Source organism: Drosophila ficusphila, unplaced genomic scaffold (assembly GCF_018152265.1).
Source record: "Drosophila ficusphila isolate 14025-0441.05 unplaced genomic scaffold, ASM1815226v1 contig_198, whole genome shotgun sequence".
In the NCBI taxonomy this organism is placed as follows: Eukaryota; Metazoa; Arthropoda; class Insecta; order Diptera; family Drosophilidae; genus Drosophila; species Drosophila ficusphila.
In genome coordinates this window covers 3,039,652-3,063,650 of record NW_025064092.1, presented here as the reverse complement: position 1 = coordinate 3,063,650, position 23,999 = coordinate 3,039,652, and the positions used below count along the sequence as shown (strand labels likewise).

Here is a 23,999-nt window from a genome sequence, read left to right as displayed (position 1 = left end):
TATACTATATACTATATACTATATACTATATACTACATACATACTATATATATACCCAGTATTGTCGCGCACTCAATTGTTATGTAAAGATCTGGATCGGAACGAGTATATATCTATCTGGATGTCGCGATCCGAGAGTCACACACTTGTTGAAATTTGTCGCATACGGCGAGCGAAATAATTGGGGAACTCAAATGGGTTCTTGGTTTTTAATAAAATTAAATATTTTCAGTTATAACTATTAAAAACAGTACGGAATTTCCATTCTAAAATTTTAATTAGATTTATTAACTGAAATAATTGCATTTAGAGAATATATTTGCTTTGTTTTCAATCAGCTCTAAATATTTCCAACTTTGGTACACCAAACCTTAATGAAATATATTAGTTAGGAGTACAGCAAAAGAAATCAAACCCAATAGAACACCAAAGCAATACAATTATTTCGCGAGCCGTATGATATAGTATAGCGACCAGTGAGCCTGTTATATGATATTAGAACTCTATAGATAGATCGTTGTTGAATTTAAAGCCCAAGCGAAGTGGAAATCGAAATGGAAACTTAAATTGAAAATGAAAATGAAAACGAATGTAGGAAATCGAGAATGGAGAATCGAAAATAGAAAATCGTTAAGCGGGGAGCCCTTTAAGCATTGTGATATGAAAAAAAATAGCAAAAAGAAAATAGCAAATGGAGGAGTAATTTCAGAGTGCGTCTGTATCGAGATCAAATGGAATCGTATCGAGGAGAATCAAAGTATTTACAATAGCTACAATCCATAGCCGATATGTATTATTATATATATGATACCATATTATATAATGTTTGTACTTTTGTGATTTGCGTTCGTTCGAATTTTGTAGAGCCGCGTGTTTTGTAATTAGATTTAGTTGGTTCAAGGATCAAACTTTTTAACGGGGATATATTATATATACACACACAAACAAACAAGCAAACAAACACACACACACACAGCAAAACGGACAGATATCGATTTCCATTTAGAGAGCGTTTTTTAAACAGTAAAGGACAATAACTTTGCAAGCATTTATGATTCCGCGTAAGTCAAGTAATTATAATTACCGAGCATTCAAATCAAGGTTCGTTGTTGTCCCCGATTAGCCAGATTGTCCTGCTGGATCCCCCCTAGATTATAGATTATAGACTATAGATGATAATAGAACGCACTCGAATAGTCAAATTCCTTGGCAGTCCTTTCCTAATCGCACCTGTATTCTGACCAAAAACCAATCGAAAACCTGGCACAAATTTAGCTGAAGCTTTAATCCACGTACTCTTTAAAAAACAACTCGAAAACTCAGTCAACTTTTTGAATCACACCAAATGGATATACTATATATACGGAGGGACAGTGCGTTTCACAATTGTAAAGAGTGAGATGATGTGACTTTTAAAAATGTTGTTATTTGAGGTTTGAAAACTCAAAATTTCCGATTCGATCACATATCTTAATTTAAAGCTGGCTGAATTTGATAATATTTGACAATCGCCTGAAGTTGGCCATCGTTTTCTTCCGAAATTTGAAAGCCGAGCTGTCTGATACTTGTGAAACGCTCTGATCCACATTGAATATATACAAAATATATAAATACAGAGGACAGCAAATGGAAAATCCTTCTCCAAAAACACTTACTTTTAAGAAAATATAAGCCGCTGAGCATTTTTTTTTCTTTTTTTACTGTTTGTTAGCCAAACTAATGAAGCGATCAAGTTAAACTCGTGTTGAATTTGTATTTATACGGAAATCTATATATACATATATATATATATATGAATGTGCGTGCTATATAAGATAATGCTACAAATTGTTATACAAGTAAACCGAAATTGAGTCAAATATACGAATAAAGATATTAAACGAAGACAGCCCGAAATCAATATGCACTTTGACGAAATACAGAGTCCAAACAAAGACGTGCGGATGGGATAGGTACGGTGAAGCCTCGTTAATTGAAAGCCCAACTAATTGGAGGTATTGTAAATCGATGCTCAGGTGAGTGTTTTATATTTTCTGACAAATAAATGATTTAAAACAAAGTTGTTCCAAACTTAAAGATTCTTTCCAATTTAAAAATTACATTGTAAATGAATTTTTAATTACTTTCCATTACGTTTTCATTTTAAGTTACTGATACTTGAAAGATTTTTTCTTCGTTATAAATGTTAATCTTACGTTGAAATAGTAATTTTTATAATTCCAATACAACGTAGTTTTATTTTTCCATTTTATTTGATATGGTAAAAAGTCTTTTTGGAATACTCAAATTAACTATACAATTCTATTCCATAAATTTTTAATAATAAAGGATAAATAACAATATATACATTTTATAGGTCTTATTATTCTATTTCTTGGAAACTCCTTAACTTTTGATCCCATCATAGACATTAAACTCCTTATATATTACTATGTAGTTCAGATTAGGGAGTTCCTCCTGTGGCAGAATGTATCTTTCTCGTGCTGATGCGAGCCATCTGTACTTCGATTGGACGTTCTATATTTAGAGCCAGCGATTAGCAGCCAATGGCAGACGAGGGCCCCATTCTCCTACCTACCATGCCATACCTACCATGCTATATCTCCGCTACAGCTATAGCTTCCCGTCTCGTGGGATCCCGAGAGCGAGACCACTTGACGATGCCAGACTGTCTGCCGGGGACAAGTGGCCGTGGCAGCAGCAGCGATCGCCAGAACCTCCAGGAGGCAGTGCTTAAATGTTCGCACCGCCACTCGCTGCCCTTTCAGTCGATCAGCGATCAAGGATGAGCAAGGACACGGGTGCCACCAGGATAACCATCAGCCAGCGGGAGCAGCGGCGTCTGCTGAGGACTCCGAAGTGTGCGAGGTGTCGCAACCATGGCGTCATCTCCTGTGTCAAAGGTCACAAGCGCTTGTGTCGCTGGCGGGAGTGCTGCTGCCCCAATTGCCAGCTGGTCGTGGATCGCCAACGGGTGATGGCCGCCCAGGTGGCACTGCGTCGCCAGCAGACGATGGAGGCCTTGGAGGCCACCGCCTCCTCCTCCTCCTCCGTTGGCGGAAAATCATCGGGGATAACCAGCAGCGAGGGCGAGGACTCATTGACCTCCGCCTCACCGCCGCCGCCGACGGCACATTCGGGAATCATCAACTCATCATCAGTACCTTCATCTGCATCGCTATCATCTATATCATCATCATCGATCACCCGACAAACCCTGATGGCCCAGAAGAGGATCTACAAGCAGCGGTTGCGCAGTTTGCAGCAGTCCACGCTCCACATCACAGCTGCCATGGAAGGTGAGTAAAAAACCCCTATGAAAATTACTATATAGACTCCCCCTATACCGCCACTTATGAAGAAATCCAACCCTTTTAATACAAGTATTTGATGGAAAGCCCACCACACACGTATCCATATATTTAGTATGTTAGTCTTGAGTTAACTAGACTGAAACCCAAAAACTCTAAACAAATTGCAAAATAGCAATCTTAATTAAACTACAATATTTTTAAATATAGTGGGAAATGCAAACAAAAATAATGAGCACGCTTTTTTTGCATCTTTTGGTAGCAAAGTCATTTATTTAGAAAGGGTTTTAAACTATATTATGCAAATAATATACAAAACACTAAATTATCTGTTAGATTTTTTCTTTATTTATATTTTCCAACAAGTGTTTATTTTATAATTGATTTGTATCAAAAAAAAGTTTTTTAAAGTCAGATTGTTGGCTTTAAGCAATGCAAATAACTCCCAAATGGCCAGAAATCCAATAAATTGTTAAATATGCGTAAATTATTTGAGAATTACTGGACCCGCCAGTTGAGTAGATGATGGTCCAGCTGAAATGATAGACATACAGACAGTCCACTCCCCCGATCCTCCGTCCCTCCGATCTACCGATCCTCCATACGGTGCCAGACTGTCTGGTCCGTCGGTAATTGGAGATCCCCTCCTGCTCTCCTACCCTCTCCCCCCTCTTTCCTCTCCACTCTCGCCACTCCTGACGTGGACAGGAAATGAGTGATGCCCAACAACACGGGCAACAATAACAATAGCAATTACTCGACTGACGAAAAACAATTGAAATCGGATGCCCCGAAATGAGCGTGTGTGTACGCACATTTTCCAATTCCAATCACTTGAGGGAGTCGCATTTGGTAAACTGATACGCCAAAACCAAAACGGAAAAACCTCTTCGACACAAAAAAAACGAAGAAGAGAGAGAGGAAAATGTGGCAACAGCAATTGACTTCTCTGGGTTTTCCCATCTGGTTTCCGAATAAGTGGCGATCCCAAAACCGAACCCAACCAAACGCAAACCCTAAAAATCCAATCGGTGCCAGACTGTCTGGCTCTGCGACGCGTGTCTCGGATTACCCAATATTAATGACTCCTATATCTACACCAGCCAGTCATAACGAATCGCGGCAATTTGTAGGGAGAACGCCCCCTTGAAAAACCTCACTAATATTCGGCTTACCTTTTACCCTTATTTTGTGTTTTCCAGAATACAAGCAGCGATTTCCCACGTTCAGTTCGCCGTTGATGGAACGCATGCGCAAACGACGCGCGTTCGCCGATCCGGAACTGAATTACGCCATGGAGGCGACTCTCGGCGGCAATGCTTTGTACTTGGCCACCGTTGCCGCCGCCACGGCCGCAGTGCATCAGGATCACCAGCAGCAGCTATATCTTCCAGTGCCGCCTACAAAACCACCGATGGCCACGCCCTCCATCTCGCCCGCTGCCTCTGAAAAGAAGAAACCCAAGCTGAGCTTCTCCATCGAGTCCATCATGGGCATCAGCACGTAACATCGATGAGGAATACCCCATTAAAAACCCCCTCTGTATATATCCCTAGAAATGTACGATCTTTTTTTGAATAGCTATAAGTTTCGTGTGAAATAAAACAATGGAAATGTAATTAATGTTTTATTATCGATGACCTTCAAATATGGCAGAAAGGGGGAACAAAAACAGGTAAGTTACTCATCTCAGATTTACCAGCTGCGACTTGCTATGAGTTATGTTCGCCTGGTACCTCAAATCTTGAAACTCGGTCGAATGAAGGAGATAAAATGATCTTTTGGACCACTAAATAGCCAATTTTCTGGAAAAAAAAACACCAGGCGATCATAAATGCATAGAAGGTGTATACGGTTTTATTTTAATTCGGAATTTCCAGTTGCCACCTGCAATGACGAGCTGTTTTTGTAAACCAAATACCAGGCGCACATAAATGCCTCGAAGCTGGCTGCACAATTTGACAAGCCAGAAGTAGCCAAGTTTCGAACCATGGTTCTAGCCAATGATCAGCAATCGCCATCGACTGATAAGAAATGTTGCATATCTTTAGGAGCTACATTTTTGTCAGATTGTGCGCAACCCCTATAAAATGTTTTATAAAAAAATTGAAAAAATTAATTTTGCAAAAAACCAAGGGGCACCTCCACAAAATATTTAAAAAAAAAACAATATTATTTAAATTTATTAATTTAAAAAAGTTGCTATGCTATTTTTTTAAGACCTACAAACATGAAAGAATACATCTTCAAAAATATCATAATATATTCCAAGCAGGCCAGCAGTAAAAATTAAAAGAAAATGTTGTAAAACATTTAGTCCGGGATCGACATTTCACAGGGTTTTCCCTGAACACCTGAACACCTTTAAATTTCGAAAGATCCAACAAACACCTCGAATTCGAAAGCCCGAAAGGGCAAAACATTGGATCCAAAATTGGGAAATTTTTACAAAATTAACGTTTTATGTTTTTTATGGATTTTGACTGTTTAAACAAGTAAAGACTGCAAAGATGATGAGAAATAGCAGTGAGTTAAATAATTCGCTTGATCAGTAGTCTTTTTACCTTTTTTTGATGTAGAACATGCAACTATTAAACTGTTTTGAAATATTTTAATTGCTTATAATTGTTTAGAAAAGCTAAAAACTGCTTCAGTTATTTTAAAAAATATCTCGATAATGGACCTATCGATCTATCGCGGTCCATCGAAAGCCCAGCTGACAGGGCTGCAGATGTGATATTTTTAAAACTTAATCGCTGCCCGCTTCATCGTGACTTCTTCGCTTGCCATTTCCGCGCGGTGCAACAATAAGAAAAACATCAAGTCGGTAAATCAACGGAAAACAACAACTGACAACATTGCCAGCACTTCGGTTTCGGTTTCAGTTTCAGTTGTTTAATTGCGTCTAGCGGCCAAGGAGCTTTGATTTTTCTGGCTCGATTCTGATTGGAACTCTCACACACTCGCTCACGCGCACACACATTTACTAGGTATATACATATTTAGTGGAATGATAGGTTTATTAATAAGTTTATGCAGGTTTTTGGGATCATAACAATCGCCGTTAGATAATCGCCACGCCCACTTTGCAGGCCCATCAAGGTGAAACGATTAAAAAAGTGCAGCGAAAAATCGATTTTCCGCTCTTGAACTACATAAAGATATATAAACATCTATATGTGCATGGGTATATAAATATAAACACCGTGGCCGAGAAATTCTAATTGGGAGCGCGCTAAGGAAGTGACAGTGAAAGTAATTTGTGCGCCAAAAAAAAAAATAACACAAAGAAGTACCCAGATTTTGTTTATCGTTTTGCGTGTTCCCTTAATTGAATTGCGTGCCGCGTTTTTTTTTTTTACCAATTTGTGTTCCGTTAACAGCTGTTTAGCAAGCCAATTAGCACATCGCAACTCCCCCTTTTGCCCATTATATATTGTTTTTTGTTTGCACCCGCAACGTGTCAATCGAGTTACAATATAATTGGCTGACATTTGGCAATAATTCTGGTCGGTTGGAGCACACCTCATCCGGATTGCCGGATTCTAATTTGATTTCCCTTATCGCCACTATCTTATCCAGTTGGGATGTTTGCCCATACGGCTGATAATCCCCATGCGGGGGGTTAATAGTGCGGAGCAATGGGTTAAACGTGGAGCAAAGTGCACCAGGTCCCCACACCACATTTATTATATTTTATACAGCTGATTGCATAATTCCGATTGTTGTCAAAACAAATAAAAAAAGACAGCGCACAGTGCATATAATGGCAAATATAACAGTGCCTTCCAAAAGTTGTGTATCCACATAGGTTTTCTTCCATACTTTAAAAAAATATGTTATAATATATCCTTGTTTAAAAACTTCTCTATACAAAACGTCTTATTTTTATTGTCAACATGATATCTAATTTAATGGAAATGTTTAGATTTAGTTTACTGTTCAATTTAATAACAAAATTCCTTTGCCAGTTTTATTTATAGACATTAATATTTAAATTTTGACTTTTGAACCGCAAATATAAGACATGTATCTTTCACTTGCACACATTTAGTGATACTCGCAATCAACATGTACTTATTTTATTTAAAATAATTTAAAATTAAAGAATATTGTCTGATTTACTGAATATTAATTTATTACATTTTTGAAAATCCTAGCAAGAGATCACTGTATTCGTGTTTGTTCACCTCTTTAGATCGCAAATTTAGACTTCACTCTCTTTATTCTGTTCCCTTTTTTTGTATCCCCAAAAACTTATAACCGGTTTTTAAAAATCAGAGACAAACGAATCGTCTGCCCAACGAGTTTGAATATAACTTGAATAAACAAAACAGCTTTTATATACCAGCAATATATGCACGTATATATACATAAAACAGCATATGTTTTTCGTGCCATGTATTTAGTACGTTTTTAATTTCTAAAATTCGCTGTAGCTAAAAAGAAAGCAAACAATCTGCGGCTGATTGACGCTCGATTTGAGTGCGAAAAGATATAGTATTTGGAGGTAATGCGATTTCTGGTCATTGGCATGCTGTTAAAACATTCTTTGTCCGCTTTTTCTATTTAAATTACGCAATTGAGGCTTCAAAGTTCAGAAATCACAAATATATTATCTGTACCAAATTGAGAGATGAGGAATTGTACGCTGGGGATGGGACGTCACTGATAAGCTTTGCTAATTTAGTTCAAAGTCAAAAGTACGCTAAGCTGATAGGGGCAATTAATGGATTCCTCTGGATTTTATGGAGAATTAAGGCCATTAAATCATATACATAATTCTAAAGCAAATAGCCAAAAAATCCGTTAACTGCCTCTGAAAAAAACTTCCACTGCGATAAGCGATTGAGTTAAAGATAGTGTTCTAAATTTAGTCATATTTGACGGTTTAAGAAAGCTATAAAATTAAAAATTGTGTTGTATAAAAATGAATTTTTTATTATAGAACCATAGAACCTACCTTTTTTAAAATTCTATATTTCAAATGCCTAAAGATGTTAAATTTATTTAACAGCAAAAGAAAAGTTCGCGCCCAAGTGCAGCAGTTGGGTTTGCGTCCCAACTAAATGCATATCCGCCCAAGCGTGGCGGCAAATTGAAATTAAAGATATTTTACGACGTTCATAAATATTTACTCTTTAATTTTTATATAACCAGAAAGTCCATAAATAAGTTATCGAACCCCTTGCACTGCCATTGATAAGCTCCTCGAAGTTTACTGATAATTTTCTACGCCATTGATTAGATCAAAAATATTACACAGCAAAAAAAAAAAGAACAGATTTTTCACTACTATTTTTCTTTAAATATTTTTTAAAATTTGTATGCTTTTCTAAATTGACTTGCCTTTTTTTGTGCGATGATAACAGCTGGCTTTTAAATTCGCCGCTCTTATAAATGCCAGCTGGACTCTTATACACGCACACACCCTTGATTTAATTCTCCTACTTCTTATGGCAGTGGCGGATCCAGAGACGATTCTTGGGGGGAAATTGAACTTATTCTTCGATTTGAGGTTCAAACTTATTATTGCGAGAGAAATACAGTACAAATTATAAAACAAAAATTATCTATCCCAATTTATTGGTAAACAAAGTGGTTATATTTAAAAAGTCAACCATAGCAAACAAGTAAAATTTTCAGGTTCTCTGGTTCCAAGGGGGGAAATTTCCCTAATTTCCCCCCCCGTGGATCCGCCACTGTCTTATGGTGCTAATTTTTTGCCACTTAGGCGCTGTTTTTTTTCAAAGAGCGCTAGCATTCACTAACTGGTTTCTTCACTCCAATTTTGTTGCAGAAATAATGAGTCGAATGCTAATTAAGCCCGCCGCTGCCACAGTCTCTGCCGCCTTGCAGCAGCAGCAGAGGCAGCAACAACAGTACGTCATTCGCCGCTGGAAATCGTTCCTGCAAAACAGCAACAATGCCAATCGACGCGCGGCGAAAACGACAATGTCGACGTCGACAGCAGCAGCGACAGCGACGTCGCAGCGATACGGCAAAAGCGGCGATTTCATTCAACCGTTAGACGCCCGCCGGTTAGTTTCGCTCGCTAAAGAAGATAGTGAAAAAAAAAATAAATGGAATATCTGAACGAAGTGCTTATATTGTGAATGCCTACCTTTTTTTTCTAGTTCCTTCTCAACCAGCCACAAAATGCCGTCGTCGTCGAAATCGCTGCAGTTGGAGAACATAAACCCCAACTTTATTGCCATGGAATACGCGGTTCGCGGTCCTCTGGTAATTCGTGCTGGGGAAATCGAAAAGGAGCTGGAAAAGGTGAGTACAAATGGAGAGCTTGAATTCAATTAGATTGATCCAAAAGTTATACCAAACAAAGCGCTAAGTGCGACGCCATTATCCAGCGTTTAATTCCCCTTTTGATTCCACCAATTTAATGGCAAGTCCAAAGCCCGCATTTTAATGTCTAAGCACGCTATATCTTTATACATATATATATGTATTGTACGTAAAAAAAATGTGTGCTGTATCTGTGTTTGTTTTGGATGTGGTTGGGCCGCTCCGCTTTGCCGCCCTTTTATTTCTTTCATTCACGCTTGGATGGACGGGAGCGCCACGCTGAATCATTCACCTTGTATTTACCCCTTTTTCAAGGACACCTGTTGAAAAAAGAAAGAAGTAATAAACGAGTATAAATCCAATTGGTAAACTTGAAAAGTAGCATTTACTTCTCTATTTGCTTGTTCATAAATTACAAACAACAACTGTTTCAAAATATATTCTTAAAAAAAAAACACAAACAAAAAAGCTCCAGGGAATGTTGTTTTTGTTGTTATACAAGTTTTCAGTGATAATATTATGTTTGGCCACACAAAAATCTCAATTTTAAGCGATAATGGGAAATAAGAAGAAAAACGAAACCTCTTTTTTTTAATCGCCATATGTTTACCTTATATGCTGTGCAAAAAATGTTTACCAAAGAAGAACGCAAAACAGAGCAAACCAATTGTTTGTTTTTAATATACTGTAAAAAATGTACGCTACAGAACTTTTTTTGGTTGATTATTTTTCATTCGCCAATTGCACTTGTAAACTAAAATGAGATTGGTTTATATTTCTGGTATTCAGCATTTTCCTAAAATTAGGTTTTGCTACAACCACTTGAAGCAAATAAATTTGCCAAAAACAGAGAACGGAACAGGTTCCCCTTTAAACAAAAACCTGTATACAATGGCTAAAGTATTTAAACCAATTCATTCGGCCAACTAAAAATAACAAGGGAAGTTAAAGCTATCAAAAGTAATTGAAAAATTTCAGATAACCGTGGCAGCTGTAATCTAGCTTCCATAAAATTATCGAAACTTATCTGAAACGGAATATATTCTTTATAATGCCGAAAAAGCTTAAACGAACTTTGTATTGAGAGAACAACACTTTTGGGGAAAAGTAAACAAGTCAATAAACTAATTGCTTTGAGAATTACTGACCAGAGAGTAAATGATTTCCCTGGGGAGCTCGCCTAATTGCCGCATACGTTTTTTCATCTAAAAACCGAGTTTTATTTCGTTTTCCATAACGAGTCATGATCTTAATTGCAAATGAACGCCTATAATTATTCTAAATTGTGTTTCTTGGACATTCTTAGAACTTAATTGAAGTAGGAAAATAACACACATAACTCGAGTTCACTGAACGACCTTCAACTTGGCTTACATAAGTGCGAAAATTGTGGGTGGGTGGATTCTGTGGACCTTCTCGTTATCAGCGTGAAAGTGGAAAATCATAACAAAGGCCCAGCATGCGCATGAGCTCTGAAAATATGTTGTACACACGCTTTCTTGAGTCTTTTTGTTTTTTGTTTGCGAAAAATTCTCTTCGAACTTTCCTGACCCGAAACGTATGTGCATATCTGGGGAAAATATATAGACTCAAATCCATTGTTGGCCCCGCCGACTTTTCACATTCTGTGCGCTTTAATGCCGCTGACAGCCAGTTGATTTCCCCGCGGTTTCCCGCTGCGATTGATTTCCTTATCCGCACCACTGAATCACTGAATCTCTGTTGTTGTTCCTTTCTGCGTTTTATCAAATTCCTACACTTGTGCACAGATGCACGAGTGGGCATTGGCATCATTCCAAAAACTCAGCATCTGACAGCAGCAGACATGCTTATCAGTTCAATTTATTGCATTTTATCCTGTTTTTTATGAGAAATGGAAACTTTAACAAGGTTCATTAATGTTGAATAACATTTAAAAGATATTCTATTTTATAATATAAAATAAATCGTATTTATCATTCTCATATATAATCAAATAAAAGTATCTTGAAGTACAATAACATTACTCTACTCTATACTTTTCTTGTTGGTTTTCACTTCCATTCGACATTTGAATTCGCCAAATCCTAATCGTCATAACATACTATATTATTATTCTTTGGGCTCGTTCAGCGATAATGTCTGGGTTGCCAAGTCCCATATGATTATACGACCCTACCTCTATAGTTATCAATTATATTGCCACTTAGCACAAAAAGTTTGTTTACAACCACTCGAAGTGCGAAATGATTGAAGGGTAAAGCCAGAGAAATATGGAGGCGAGAATCTAAAATAGTTTTACTAGTGCTACAGCGGTCGTCAATCAATTAGTAGCTATGACTAAAAGCTGCTAATGAATTAACAACTATTTTTAACTAATTTCTAATGAGTTGCAAACTGATCTCTAAATGCGAATCTTTGTGGTTTTTTATTTTAATTTTATCCGCCTGTTTTGGACTATTATTTCCACCTCTTGTGTTTCTTTCTTATAATCCGATAAAGTATAGATACATATTTCCATGTGAAATAAAAAAAGAAACACACTGCGTTGGTGACTTTGGGTGCGAAGCATTTACCTCAGCTCGGCAACGCTTTTATCAGTAATTTTCGAAATTAAAAAAGAAACAATTCGCTAGATTCGATAAGGTGGGCGATGGATTGCGGCAGGTGAACACGTTTGCACGGTGGAAATTTCACGAAGAACGCTCTCCCGGTTTACACATTGCAAACACTGTGGGTTTTTGCCACCGAGTTGGGCTGTGAATTCCATAATTTCCAATATTTACACACAGTCAGGCACACAACGAGTGACGTCAACGAAGCTCACTTACATGCATGGCGCAATTTACATTACTTAGCCGCAGAAATCCACACAATATCGAGGCACCCCAAACCCCCCGAAACCCCCCTGAAATCATGTGGTAAATTGGCCATTCGAGCGCGGCAAAATGGAACTTGAGACGGGGTCTTTAATGAATGCAACTTGCATGAGCGCCCTGCAAATTGTGTGTTGCTCTGTTGACAGTTGCCACAGTGAATTACTGAGTGTGCTCAATTCGTGCCGGGAAGTGCGGTTCGCCAAGGGGTATAATGAACCCGATTTTGGGTGGGAATACAAATGGGAACTCCCTGAGCTCTAGCAGCAATCGATACTGTCTAACTTTAACGACAGCAACTGCATAAAATGTCACTTAAAGCAGCCATATATTTAAAAAAACAGTCAGTAAAAACTACTCATCAATTTTTATATAATTAACTATTTCTGTTGCTTTCATATAACATTTCTGAACTTTAAAAAGAAAATAACATTTTTATAACTATTTTTTAGAAAACTCTTAAATTGTTGAAATAAATAAGTTAAAAAAATAATATGATTATACCTTATTTATTTAATGTTATTTAATATTTCACACTTAATGACTCAAAAGTAATAAACTTTCTATACATAACACTTTCAGTTACATTATTTGATTTCGTCTGATGAAAAGTATTTGAAGCACATTTAATTATGGGTAATTCTTATTCTACACATTAGGTTGTTATTCCTAACACCAAACCCTTTAGTTTGAAACAAAATCATTTTGATGGCAAGCTGGTAAATAATAAATGAATTGGAATCGCAGTGGAATCGATTCGTTCGCCAGATTGTAAATATTCCATGCGGTCAAGTGTTTGCCCTGTAATTACAGTGCAGAGTCAATTTGGTGACCACTTGATGGCAATTTGCACAGGCAAAGCCACAAATTAAAAGCTCATTTGATCCGCCAGCCGTGATAGTAATTCAATTTGCCCAGCTTTAACAAACAGTGCGTAATTCACCATCCGCTCCGATTGAATTTGATTGCAGGGTGTGAAGAAGCCGTTCGACCAGGTGATCCGGGCCAACATTGGAGACTGCCATGCGATGGGCCAGGAGCCGCTGACCTTCCTGCGACAGGTGAGTTCGTCCCTTTCGATTTGGGCCACGAGCTCTCAACTTAATTGGATTTGTTTACCAGTTGATGGCGCTGACCTTTGAGAAGCGTCTGCTCGACTCGCCCGACTATCCCGAGGACGTGAAGAAGCGCGCCTGTGCCATTTTGGACGGCTGCCAGGGTCAGTCGGTGGGCTCCTACACCGATTCCGCTGGTCTGGAGGTGGTCCGTCGCCAGGTGGCCAACTACATCGAGAAGCGGGACGGCGGCATCGCCTGCGACTGGCTGAACATCTACCTCACCGCCGGCGCCTCGCCCGGAATCAAGAGCATTCTCTCCATGATCAAGTAGGTGTCCAAGCCAAGGCCAACGAAATTCCGGAAAACATTTTTTATGGCCCAAAGATAAGAGGCTTCTTTGGTGGCTATCTTTTAATGCCAGAGATATGCCTCTTAAATCTCTTTTTTTGGCAAAAGTAGTTAAAGTTTTAGGTAGAACATTTCTGGAAGGTGGTAGCAAGGAGAGATAAATGCCAGATGATTGTTTTGAGATTTGAAATGATTGTTCATATTATAGTGCCACAGATATGCGGCTTATATATTTTTGTTTTGGCAAAAGTGACCCCGTTTGGGCAGCGAAGTTATGAAATATGATACTTACAAAGATCATTAGTTTGCCATTTGGATATTACACCAGACAACATTAATTAATTGATTGATTAATTGGAATTGATTTTAACTTCTATTTTTTTAAGAGGCTAACTTTTCTTTAATCGATATTAGAAATAAAGAACGCTTAAATCAGTTGTTATAGACAGCAATTATGAAACAAGAAATGTTAATTTTGTAATTGATAAACACAACTCAAAAAACGTTACCAAAAAGAAAATTAAATTTAAGTACCATTGATTTATGTTCAATGCTAATGATCCATTTCCACACTTTCAGCTCCGAGGTTGATGGCAAGCGGCCGGGTGTGATGGTGCCCATTCCGCAGTACCCACTGTACTCGGCCACCATCTCGGAGTACGGCATGGCCAAGGTGGACTACTACCTGGAGGAGGAGACCGGCTGGAGCCTGGGCAGGCAGGAGCTGCAGCGCTCCTTCGACGAGGCGAAGAAGACGTGCAATCCGCGCGCTCTGGTCGTGATCAATCCCGGCAATCCCACCGGCCAGGTGCTCACCCGCGAGAACATCGAGGAGATCATCAAGTTCGCGCACGAGAACAAGGTCCTCCTGCTGGCCGATGAGGTGTACCAGGACAATGTCTACGACAAGAACTCCAAGTTCTGGTCGTTCAAGAAGGTCGCCTACGAGATGGGCGAACCCTACCGCAGCCTGGAACTGGTCAGCTTCCTGTCCACATCGAAGGGTTATCTCGGCGAGTGCGGCATTCGCGGCGGCTACATGGAGGTGCTGAATCTCGATCCCAAGGTGAAGGCCATGCTGACCAAGTCAATTACGGCGGCCCTGTGCAGCACCACCGCCGGCCAGGTGGCGGTCAGCGCCCTCGTCAATCCCCCGCAGCCCGGCGAGCCGTCCTACGAGCTGTTCAAGAAGGAGCGCGACGCCATCCTGTCCGCCCTCAAGGAGCGCGCCGAGCTCGTCCACAAGACGCTCAGCAGCTTCGAGGGCTACACGGTCAATCCCGTCCAGGGCGCCATGTACGTCTTCCCCCAAATCGAGATCCCGCCCAAGGCCTGCGAGGCCGCCAAGGCCAAGGGCATGGCCCCCGACGTGTTCTACGCATTTGAGCTGCTCGAGACAAGCGGTAAGTCTATCACTTTCACTCTTTTGAAAAATATGATATGAACTTTTTAATATTCTTTCCAAGTTCCAAATACTTATATCAAGATCAAACTGATTCAATTAGTGTAGAAGTTATTTAGGAAACAACTTTAAATATTCTGGAATTGAAATCCAAACAAGACAAGCTTGGTCACTGATTCTATAAATTGTTTGTGTAACAAAGAAACTTTGCTGACTTTAATTGATTCAAACCTATCGTTGAAATTTTAATTATTCAATATCAAACTAGTATCAGTTTAAAATATCAAAATGGACTATAAGATCATATAAGTTGTATAGTTCTTCCAATGATTCTAATCCTTCTGTTTTTTCTTCTATGTCCACAGGCATTTGCATTGTTCCTGGCAGTGGATTCGGCCAAAAGCCCGGCACCTGGCACTTCCGCAGCACGATCCTCCCGCAAACGGACAAACTGAAGCTGATGATGGAGAAGTTCCGCGTGTTCCACGCCGACTTCATGAAGAAGTACAAGTAGACCACATCCTGCATCCCCAAATCCCTGTGTTAAAAAGTGTCGATCCTCCGGCTTAGGATTAAAGTATAATATATACCTTATTTGTTTTTTTTTTTCTCACTCTTTGTTACTGTGTCATAACTGGAATGCATCTTTACAATGATTTTTATATACAAATATATATAAAAAATGTGTAAAACTGTTGAATCCTCTGATTTGTAATCCTATCCTGCACAGGTTTCTATATCTACGATCACGTTTCCAGTTAGCAATTAGCCCACTTGTTGAATTTCCCTAAATTATAATCGCGTAAATGTGTAGACCTTGATCTTTATTGAATTAATTCTCCTGGCGGAGAAGTGACAATAATTTTTTGTTGGCGCCAAAAGGTGTTTACTCCTCTGGCCGGCGCTAAATTGAAAACTCTGATATTGTTCTAGACGAAAGTTATTTGCTTTGCGTAAACGTTTACATATTTATCTACATAAATATATCCCTGCATGTGCTTATCCCGAATCGATCACGGAAACATACAATGTGTGTGCGTTACAGTCATTACTAATTGTTATAGAAAGGAAAAAAAATGATATTAAATAAATATTATTGTTAAAGAAGAAGTGGATTGTTTTTCTATTCGGAAATTGGGAAGGTAATGGAACTTATATGGGAGGATTTCTTTAAAGATCATTAAACTATTATCCATTAGCATTTAAACAGCTGCAAACTTTTAAGGAACCATCCAAACCATTTCAAAATAAACAAGACCATTAAAAGCTTGGTTTGAAATTATGTTCAATTTATTGATTCTCATTTCACGACTTAATTACTTGCACTTCTTCAACTTTATATAGTTAGTTCTTACGCTTTCTCTCCATCCAATTTTCCCTTAGACATTTTGTGTTGCGACAGATTCGGAGGGAGAAAAAAAAACGAACATGCGGGGTCCCTTGATGTGAATCGCAATTACCTTCGAACATTCTCGTTCAGATCGTTCATCGAATACCTCACTCTTTGTGTGTTGTAGTTGTTGGTTGCTGCTTTACTTGTTCTCTTCAATTAAAATCTACCAAAGTCTTAAAGTCTAAATACCAATATGTACCGTAGTTGTACTGTGGCTATACTTGCGATCCGTCCAGATCGGAGATGGCTGGGTTGTGTGGTGGTCTTTTGTGGAGTTGCTCGTTTGTTTTTTGTTTTTTTTTTCCTTTTTTTTTCTTTTTGGGGAGGGGACATATGGGACGAATTAAGGAATCTGTGGCGCTCTTTTCGTGGGGGCAAACAGATACATTTGGCCCCAACAATGTGGCTTTGTTATATATCTTTCTATATATATATATATATATGTATATATACGTTTATAAGTAGGGTTTGTGTTGTGTGTAGTCCGGATCGGAGCTGCTCCTCGTTATCCTCATCTAATGACGGTCCCTCGAATCCGAGCGGCTGCGGCGATCCCGTGAAAAGCTGCGACTGCGTGTCCTTGAGCGGCGGGGTGAGCGGGATCTGCAAGTAAATGGGTGGCGTTCGGGGGGAGGAAACCAATTGTGGCACCACCGCACACAGACAGGATACAGAGAGATTCGAGAGCGAGAGAGTGGGGAGAAAGAAAGAGAGAGAGAGAGAGAGAGAGAGAGAGAAAGAAAATACAAATTAAATAGTTTTTGCACTAAGGCGTAACTTAACTAGGCGTGTAGTAAGATTTAACAATTCCTTAAGATACGTAAAGTTGATATAGTGGTCTCGATCAAACAACACACAACTTTTGGGCTGACGGATCTGGTGGATCGGATACGGATCGGAGAGCTGATATTGGAGCTTCAATTTGAGCTGAGCTGAGAGCGGAGAGCTGGTGGCTGAAGGTGCTTGAAGGTGGTCATTTTTTCATATATATATATATATATATATATATTTTTTTTTTTTTTGGCCCCATTTTACGAAAGCGTTGGTGTGACATTTACATAAAGTAATTGGTGGTGGTTGGTTGGATTGGTTGGCTGATTGGTTTGTTGGTAGGTTGCTTAGTTGGTTGATGAGCAGAGCAGACTGAGAAGACTGTTGTTGTTGTTGATTTGTAGTAGTAGTAGTAGTAGTAGTAGAGTAGTAGTAGGATCTTGTTGGTTGAACTGTTGTAGTTTGGGCTGTTGATACGATACGATTCTGAGCTGATTGACTGTGACTAAGGTGGCTGTGTGGTGTTTTCTTATTTTTTTTTTTTTTTTGGTGTGTGTTGTTGGTGGATATAGATAGATATATATATATATTGGTGAATCATTCTATTCTGTTGCAGCAGCCGAAGAACGTAGGTCGTATGAAGAAGCAGTTGGTGGAGGGAAGCATCGGTTAGCAGCAAAAGAGGATCAGGTGGTGGTTGTGGTTTTTGGTGGCGGTGGTGGTGGTGGCGGTGCTGCTGCTCCTACCATCCGCGATGTGGAGAGACGAGCTTGAAGAAGAGGATAACGCCCTGCCCTGCTGATGCTGCTGGTGCTTGGTCGATTGGTGGTGGGGTCGTTTGGTTGGTGAACTGGTGAACAGTCGTCGGACTTTGGGTTTTCTAGTTCGAGTCGAGTTCGAGCTGATCGATCGGGTCAATGCATAAACACAATATATATATATATACACAGAGAGCAGACAGTTAGCGCGAACAACATTATCTCAGTAGATGTTAGGTTACAAGAACTAAAGATAAAAAACACATTAGCAGAAACCATAAATAGAAATATAACAAACGGATTTTGTTAGAGTCGTTACGTTTTCATTTCGGTTTCGGGTTTGGTTTCGAAGGGAAGTGTTGTTGTCGGCTGCCAAAGGTTTCATACTTGCTGCGATTGAAGGAAATAGCGTGAAGCAGCCTCAATCTTGTTTGATTGCAAGGGGAAGGTGCAACTACTGGGTGTTGGAGCCAACAAAAGGTCTGCATTTGGGGGATCTGTGCGACCCCCTGCCGCACTTTTGCTGACTGGCCGCCAGATGTTGTAGTAGTAGAAGTAGAAGCTCTTGCTGCAGTTGGTCTTTTGTAGCTGTAGCTTGTTGCTGATGCTGTAGCTGCACTAAAGATGACGGATGATGAGGTGGTGGGTGGTTCATTTTTTTTTTTCTGTTTTTTTTTTTTTTTTTTGGGGACGAAGGAAGCAGGCTGAAGACAACCGCAGAACTTGGAGGCGTAGGAAGTTGACTTTTTGAAGCGTTGCTGGACTGGTGAGTGTATATATATATAGATATATATGCATAGATACATATTGGAGTTGGATTCTTGATGAAGTTGCTCTGTTGCCGCCGATGCCCGGTTCGCTGTGGTTCTTCGTGATTAGTGTGGTTAATGGCAGAGTGTTTGTGTATGTGTGTGTGTCTGTGTGTGTGTAGCCTGAAGATGGGGTCAACTAACAGACTATTAATGATGTGGAAATGTAGTCTGCACTTAAAGGAAAACGACCACTTTTTAACGACAAATAGGGTAGCTTAACGTTAATTGTATTTTGTAAAATGTTTACATTTTTGCGCACCAAATAACAGTTGGCAAATTTGTAGAAGTATGTATATTTTTATATTTAAATCTTTAGTTTAGTTGAAATCATTCAGCAAGTTGTGTAATTTAACAAGACCCTTCAGAAAGTGGGTCTGTTCTACTTTTTCTGAAAACATCATTGCTATGTTATTAATTTGCCAATAACAATTAAAATAGTGGCCTCCTTGTCAAGACCCTAGCAGAAATAAAAATAAATTTGGTCGTTTTCCCTATAGTGCGATGTAGGTGAGTGGTTTTAGACTGGTTTTGGGTGCATTATTCTTGTAGCTGCGCAGCCGGAGACGTTGCTGATGATATTTTTTCTGATTTATTTGGCCTGGGTTGAGCTGAACAGGTTGGTGGAGGGAGTGTAGTGTTGCAGTCGTTCGGTTTTGTTCTCGTTCTGTCAGCGGAATATATCGAATTTGTTGAATTTCTGACTTTTGGGGCCGCACAACAAATTGCATGGTGGTGTGGTGGTGGCTGTTGTTGTTCTTGTTGTTGGTGAAATGTGTGTATAAGGAGGAGCAGGATCTGCTGTTGTTGTACTAGTTGTTCTTGTAGTAGCTGTTGTTGTTGTTGTTCTTATTGTTGTTGAAGGAAGAGGAGTAGTAGAAGTTCTAGTAGTAGTAGCTGTTGTTGTTTTTTCTTTTTTTGCTGTTGTTCTTTTAATTATTATTATTATTATTGATGTTGTTGTTGTAGTAGTTCTTGTTGTGCTTGTTGTAGTAGAAGAAGAAGACTTTATCCTGCAAAATGATTGTGAGACCACATTAAAATTGGCTCCAAGCGTTTGATTTACTTTGGTTTTACTATGTATTTTTTTTTAAGTATTACTATTATTTTTTTTTTGCTAAAAAAAAACAACAAACAAAACGTTTTTCGCTAGGTAAAGCTATACTCTTTGAACTTTAAACTATGAACCTCGGGTGCGTAATGAGCAATGAGATGGATTACTAATATTGAGTTGCCCCTATAAAAAAACAAGTGCTACAAAATCGATTGGCTAGCAACCACCGGTGGTGTTTGTCGAGGACGCCACTGTGTGGGCAATAGACTGTTTACGCCGGACGCCACTGTCTTTGTGTGTGTAAGCGGTTTACAGTGGTGTCCCACTGCTAAAGTATATGTTTTGTGTGTGTGTAATTTTGCTGGCCCCGCTTTCGTATGTATACGCGAATCGATTTTTCACATGCATACATACACACACACGACATATATGTTTTTCTCTTTTTTGTTTTCTGCATATATATTGGCAAAAATTATGATGTTTCATAATCGAGGCGGATGGGTTTTTGTGGGCCAATGGTTTTGCACTCACCTATAACGACCGCCGCCGTCGCCGGCCCTTGTACCGCCTCCAGCTCGGGCGCCACTGCCTCCGCCACGGCCACCGCCGCCGCCGGAGCCCCCGCCTCCGCCTCCTCCGCCGCCACGTCCCTCACGGGAACGACCGGAGGACATCTCAACTCGGATGCGAGTGCCACAGCAGCGGGTTCCGTCCAATCCACGGGTTGCGTCCTCAGCATCGCGGCGATCCTCAAACTCGACGAAGGCGAATCCGGGCGGATTGCGGGCCACCCAAACGTTGCGCAAGGGACCGTATTTGCTGAAGGCATTCTCGATCTCGTATTTGGATGCCGAGGAGCCCAGATTGCCCACGTACACTTTGCAGGCCAAGTCCCATTCCCGGTAGCGTGGCATTATCGCTGGAGATCTGTGTGACTTTCTACCTCTGGATTGTTTTCGGTTTAACGCCCCCTGTTTGCCAGTGGCTATTTACTCCTCTGGATCGGTTAACTTTCCACTAGGTTTTCCTGGCTTAATTATTTTTTATTTTTATGGCTTTTTGCGCAGCGAACACACCCCAAACGCAGGACGAGAAAAAATTAAAGATGGAAGAAGCGCCGATGTAACGTCGACACATCGATTTTTCTGACGTTATGCATATCGATGGTTCTCACGATGTTGATATTTCATTAATTAAATCGCTTTTTAAAAGGATCCAAAGCTAAAAATGATATTATTAAAAACAATAACTTACGAAACGAACCATATGGCAATATATATTATGCGAAAAAATAAAAGACAAACATAAACAAATGTCGATATATCGATACAATACAGTTTACCGACCATTTCTAGGCTAAATATTTAGGAAAAGAATAAGATGGCGCGCGGGGCAGTGTTAGAAAGTGCCTGATTAAACATGTTTTAAATGCAGTTTACAAAAAAGGATATAAACATGGTTTGGTCGTAGTAATTAAATTATGTTTGCTTTTAGAATCAATACATTGGTTAAATATGTTCAATACTACATCGATGAATAAGGGATCATCGAGTGATCGATAGTACAGAATAAACATCGACTTAGGGTCCGGCGCTAACCAGCTGTCCCTATTATTTAATACAGGCACATTATTGTTAGCCCCTTTCGATTGAAGAAACTTGAATCAAATATCGCAGCTTAAGATGGCCAAGACCCCGGAAAACATAGCGCTGGATCAGCTGGACAAGGACCAAATGAAGACGGTAAGTGGGCGTGAAGATTCAAACACCGAAAGCACCGGCTGGCAATCAAGTGATGCAATGTGGGTTTTTATTTATTGTGGGTTTTAAATTCCAGTTCTCCGACTTCCTGATGTCCTACAACAAGTTGTCAGAAATGTGCTTCACAGACTGCGTACGTGACTTTACATCACGGGATGTCAAGGACTCTGAGGTGAGTTTACCAGTACCATGTGGATTCCCAAATTTTTCGACTTCATATACTATTATTTATCTTGTCTTGCAGGAGAAGTGTTCGCTAAACTGTATGGAGAAGTACCTTAAGATGAACCAGCGCGTATCGCAGCGTTTCCAGGAGTTCCAGGTGATCGCCAACGAGAATGCCTTGGCCATGGCCCAAAAGACTGGCAAACTATAGGTGTTCTAACTTTAGCTATAACAATCTTAACTAGTTTAGACAACTGAGATGATGCATTTTTCCTGCATTTGTCAAAATAGCTGAGTAAAGAAATGAGTTGACTTTTTCCCGAATTTGTATGTATACTATTCGATTATCGTGGTACTTTATTGCTGATTGATTGGTGATTGATTACGGTCTAGAGATCTTGTTTGAAAAGACACAAATGTGGATCAGTTTCGAATCGAACTGGTAACAGGACCTATACCTATCTCTTCATTGTTTTCTTTTAGCACTTCAGCCTCATGACAGTTATTGGTAGCTGCTTACATGCTAGATGTGCCTACAACTACGTTTAAGTCACGTTAAGACAGGGCCGTAGGCGAGTTCCCCGAGTCCGGATGCTGTAACCGTTTCGCCGGAACGCGGAGCTGACTACGGCGATCTCTAAACTAGGTCTAATGCAATGCGTAGAAGCCATCGCCTCTGGCTTTCCACTCAATACTTAGGGCTACACACGTTCCGCAAATGCGTGGCTGTCGTATTCCCGGCTCGGTCGTTTGTTCAATGACTCGTTGTGGGGGCCTCAGATGGAAAGCCTTCTGCTTCGGTTATCAGGGCGTACTCCAGAATCACGCGTCCCTCCTTGTACCTAAAGGGAATGGGAAATTAGTAAGATTTAAAATTTCTATTGAACTTCCTTATCCCTAAAATCACAAAGGTACAATGAAAATCCATGCCTTATAACGGAAAAGAAGTTCCCACCGAGAAAAACGGTTTACAGTAACCGAATTAACTATTTCTAGATTGTCATCTAATGCCTAAACTTTGTGAATCCCAGATTACAAACCCATACGCACTTTTGTGACTCCTCGGTGGCGAATTCGTACATCCATCCCAATTTGGCGCCGCAGTTCTTGCACATGACATCGCGCACCATGTGGCGTCCGGTGAGCATGACTCGTTCCTGGATGTTGCTGAAGGTCAGGTTAACTACGCGCTTGAACAGATAGGCTCGTCCTGTCAAATGTGAATAGTATTATTATTATTGCATAATCGGAGGAACAACTGCATGACTTACCTGTTGCGCCCGTGAATCTAGTGCTGATCAGTTGGCTACGGTTGGTCAGGTTCGTGTGGCACTGGGCGCAGTTAAACAGTTTTAGCCCACCGAGGTGTTCCAGAAATATGCGTCCCATTGTGCTCCCTCTCGCTCTTTCTCTCTCTTCTAGTCTTGCCCGTCTCACTCACTCGCTTGTGCGTGTGAGAGTGTGCGTATTGGTGCGCTCCTTTGTTTTCCTATGCGGGTAATTAAATCAGGGTATTACTTTAATTACTTTTGGCCTTGTAATACTCTTTATCTTTATGTGCGTTGCACTTTTGTTTTGCAGTTCAATTATTGCCAATCATAACAACGCAGTACCTTACAATCTCAGCTGTTTGGAGTTCTTTTAATAGTAGTTCGGCCTTGGGAAACCCTTGTCAGGGCTTTTGGCGGACTGCACACTTGTAATTCGGATATCAGAGATATATATTTCCGATTTGGGTTTAGAACTTGAGAGTTGTTAATGCGACGCTTGCACAAAAAAAAAACAACAAAACACTGAGGAATGCTTTCTAGGGTTGTCGCCGTGTTCTGCGATATCAAGCCAAACTATCGAAAGCAAGTGCCAGGGATGGCAATTAGACTTCACAATTAAGTTGTTTTTTCTAAATAAAATTACTTAATTTGTAATGCTTCAATAATTGTTAGCTATAAGCAGTAAATGGTTAACATAGATTAATAAATTTCTGAAGTTATAAGGTTCTATTTTTTGCTTCT

At 39.8% G+C, this 23,999-nt stretch overlaps 5 protein-coding genes across 7 annotated transcripts; 3 read left to right on the top strand and 2 right to left on the bottom strand.

Moving 5' to 3' along the window:
* The first annotated feature begins 2 nt into the window (after positions 1-2).
* LOC108095498 lies at positions 3-4,859 on the top strand. Its single transcript, XM_043207585.1, is given in 6 exon segments — positions 3-1,952; positions 2,528-2,590; positions 2,592-2,670; positions 2,705-2,748; positions 2,750-3,299; positions 4,514-4,859. Coding segments are annotated over 6 exon segments (1,092 nt in total). The 5' UTR covers positions 3-1,901; the 3' UTR covers positions 4,819-4,859.
* A 794-nt stretch (positions 4,860-5,653) lies between these two features.
* LOC108095547 (alanine aminotransferase 1) lies at positions 5,654-15,977 on the top strand. 2 transcript variants are annotated; one of them, XM_017196675.2, is made up of 7 exons: positions 5,654-5,837; positions 9,112-9,352; positions 9,449-9,593; positions 13,441-13,530; positions 13,592-13,854; positions 14,455-15,278; positions 15,643-15,977. In XM_017196675.2, the coding sequence occupies exons 1-7, from the start codon at positions 5,822-5,824 to the stop codon at positions 15,789-15,791; spliced, it is 1,728 nt and encodes a 575-aa protein (XP_017052164.1). In that variant the 5' UTR covers positions 5,654-5,821; the 3' UTR covers positions 15,792-15,977. The 2 variants fall into 2 exon arrangements, with proteins under 2 accessions (XP_017052164.1, XP_017052165.1); XM_017196676.2 differs by lacking the exon at positions 5,654-5,837 and adding an exon at positions 6,076-6,301.
* Positions 15,978-16,545: 568 nt separating this feature from the next.
* On the bottom strand, positions 16,546-21,175 carry LOC108095548 (RNA-binding protein 1). 2 transcript variants are annotated; one of them, XM_017196678.2, is made up of 2 exons: positions 20,594-21,175; positions 16,546-17,273 (listed from the first exon to the last, which is right to left on the bottom strand). In XM_017196678.2, exons 1-2 carry the CDS (start codon positions 20,974-20,976, stop codon positions 17,186-17,188), a joined length of 471 nt encoding a protein of 156 aa, XP_017052167.1. In that variant the 5' UTR covers positions 20,977-21,175; the 3' UTR covers positions 16,546-17,185. The 2 variants fall into 2 exon arrangements, with proteins under 2 accessions (XP_017052167.1, XP_017052166.1); XM_017196677.2 differs by lacking the exon at positions 16,546-17,273 and adding an exon at positions 18,678-20,021.
* Positions 21,176-21,496: 321 nt separating this feature from the next.
* On the top strand, positions 21,497-22,311 carry LOC108095626 (mitochondrial import inner membrane translocase subunit Tim9). Its single transcript, XM_017196794.2, has 3 exons — positions 21,497-21,804; positions 21,899-21,994; positions 22,067-22,311. Exons 1-3 carry the CDS (start codon positions 21,745-21,747, stop codon positions 22,196-22,198), a joined length of 288 nt encoding a protein of 95 aa, XP_017052283.1. The 5' UTR covers positions 21,497-21,744; the 3' UTR covers positions 22,199-22,311.
* LOC108095625 (protein yippee) lies at positions 22,312-23,813 on the bottom strand. Its single transcript, XM_017196793.2, has 4 exons — positions 23,601-23,813; positions 23,259-23,476; positions 23,038-23,197; positions 22,312-22,829 (listed from the first exon to the last, which is right to left on the bottom strand). The coding sequence occupies exons 2-4, from the start codon at positions 23,374-23,376 to the stop codon at positions 22,742-22,744; spliced, it is 366 nt and encodes a 121-aa protein (XP_017052282.1). The 5' UTR covers positions 23,377-23,476; positions 23,601-23,813; the 3' UTR covers positions 22,312-22,741.
* Between the last annotated feature and the right edge of the window lie 186 nt (positions 23,814-23,999).

Coding starts and splice junctions, on each gene's coding strand:
- LOC108095547 (XM_017196675.2), top strand. Junction 9,594..13,440: donor TCGAAAAGGAGCTGGAAAAG/GTGAGTACAAAT, acceptor ATTTGATTGCAG/GGTGTGAAGAAGCCGTTCGA. Junction 15,279..15,642: donor TGAGCTGCTCGAGACAAGCG/GTAAGTCTATCA, acceptor CTATGTCCACAG/GCATTTGCATTGTTCCTGGC.
- LOC108095548 (XM_017196677.2), bottom strand. CDS start 20,976: ATGCCACGCTACCGGGAATGGGACTTGGCCTGCAAAGTGTACGTGGGC. Junction 20,022..20,593: donor GACGGCGGCGGTCGTTATAG/GTGAGTGCAAAA, acceptor ATCATTTTGCAG/GATAAAGTCTTCTTCTTCTA.
- LOC108095626 (XM_017196794.2), top strand. CDS start 21,745: ATGGCCAAGACCCCGGAAAACATAGCGCTGGATCAGCTGGACAAGGAC. Junction 21,805..21,898: donor ACAAGGACCAAATGAAGACG/GTAAGTGGGCGT, acceptor TTTAAATTCCAG/TTCTCCGACTTCCTGATGTC. Junction 21,995..22,066: donor GGGATGTCAAGGACTCTGAG/GTGAGTTTACCA, acceptor CTTGTCTTGCAG/GAGAAGTGTTCGCTAAACTG.
- LOC108095625 (XM_017196793.2), bottom strand. CDS start 23,376: ATGGGACGCATATTTCTGGAACACCTCGGTGGGCTAAAACTGTTTAAC. Junction 23,198..23,258: donor TAGATTCACGGGCGCAACAG/GTAAGTCATGCA, acceptor CACATTTGACAG/GACGAGCCTATCTGTTCAAG. Junction 22,830..23,037: donor GCCACCGAGGAGTCACAAAA/GTGCGTATGGGT, acceptor CATTCCCTTTAG/GTACAAGGAGGGACGCGTGA.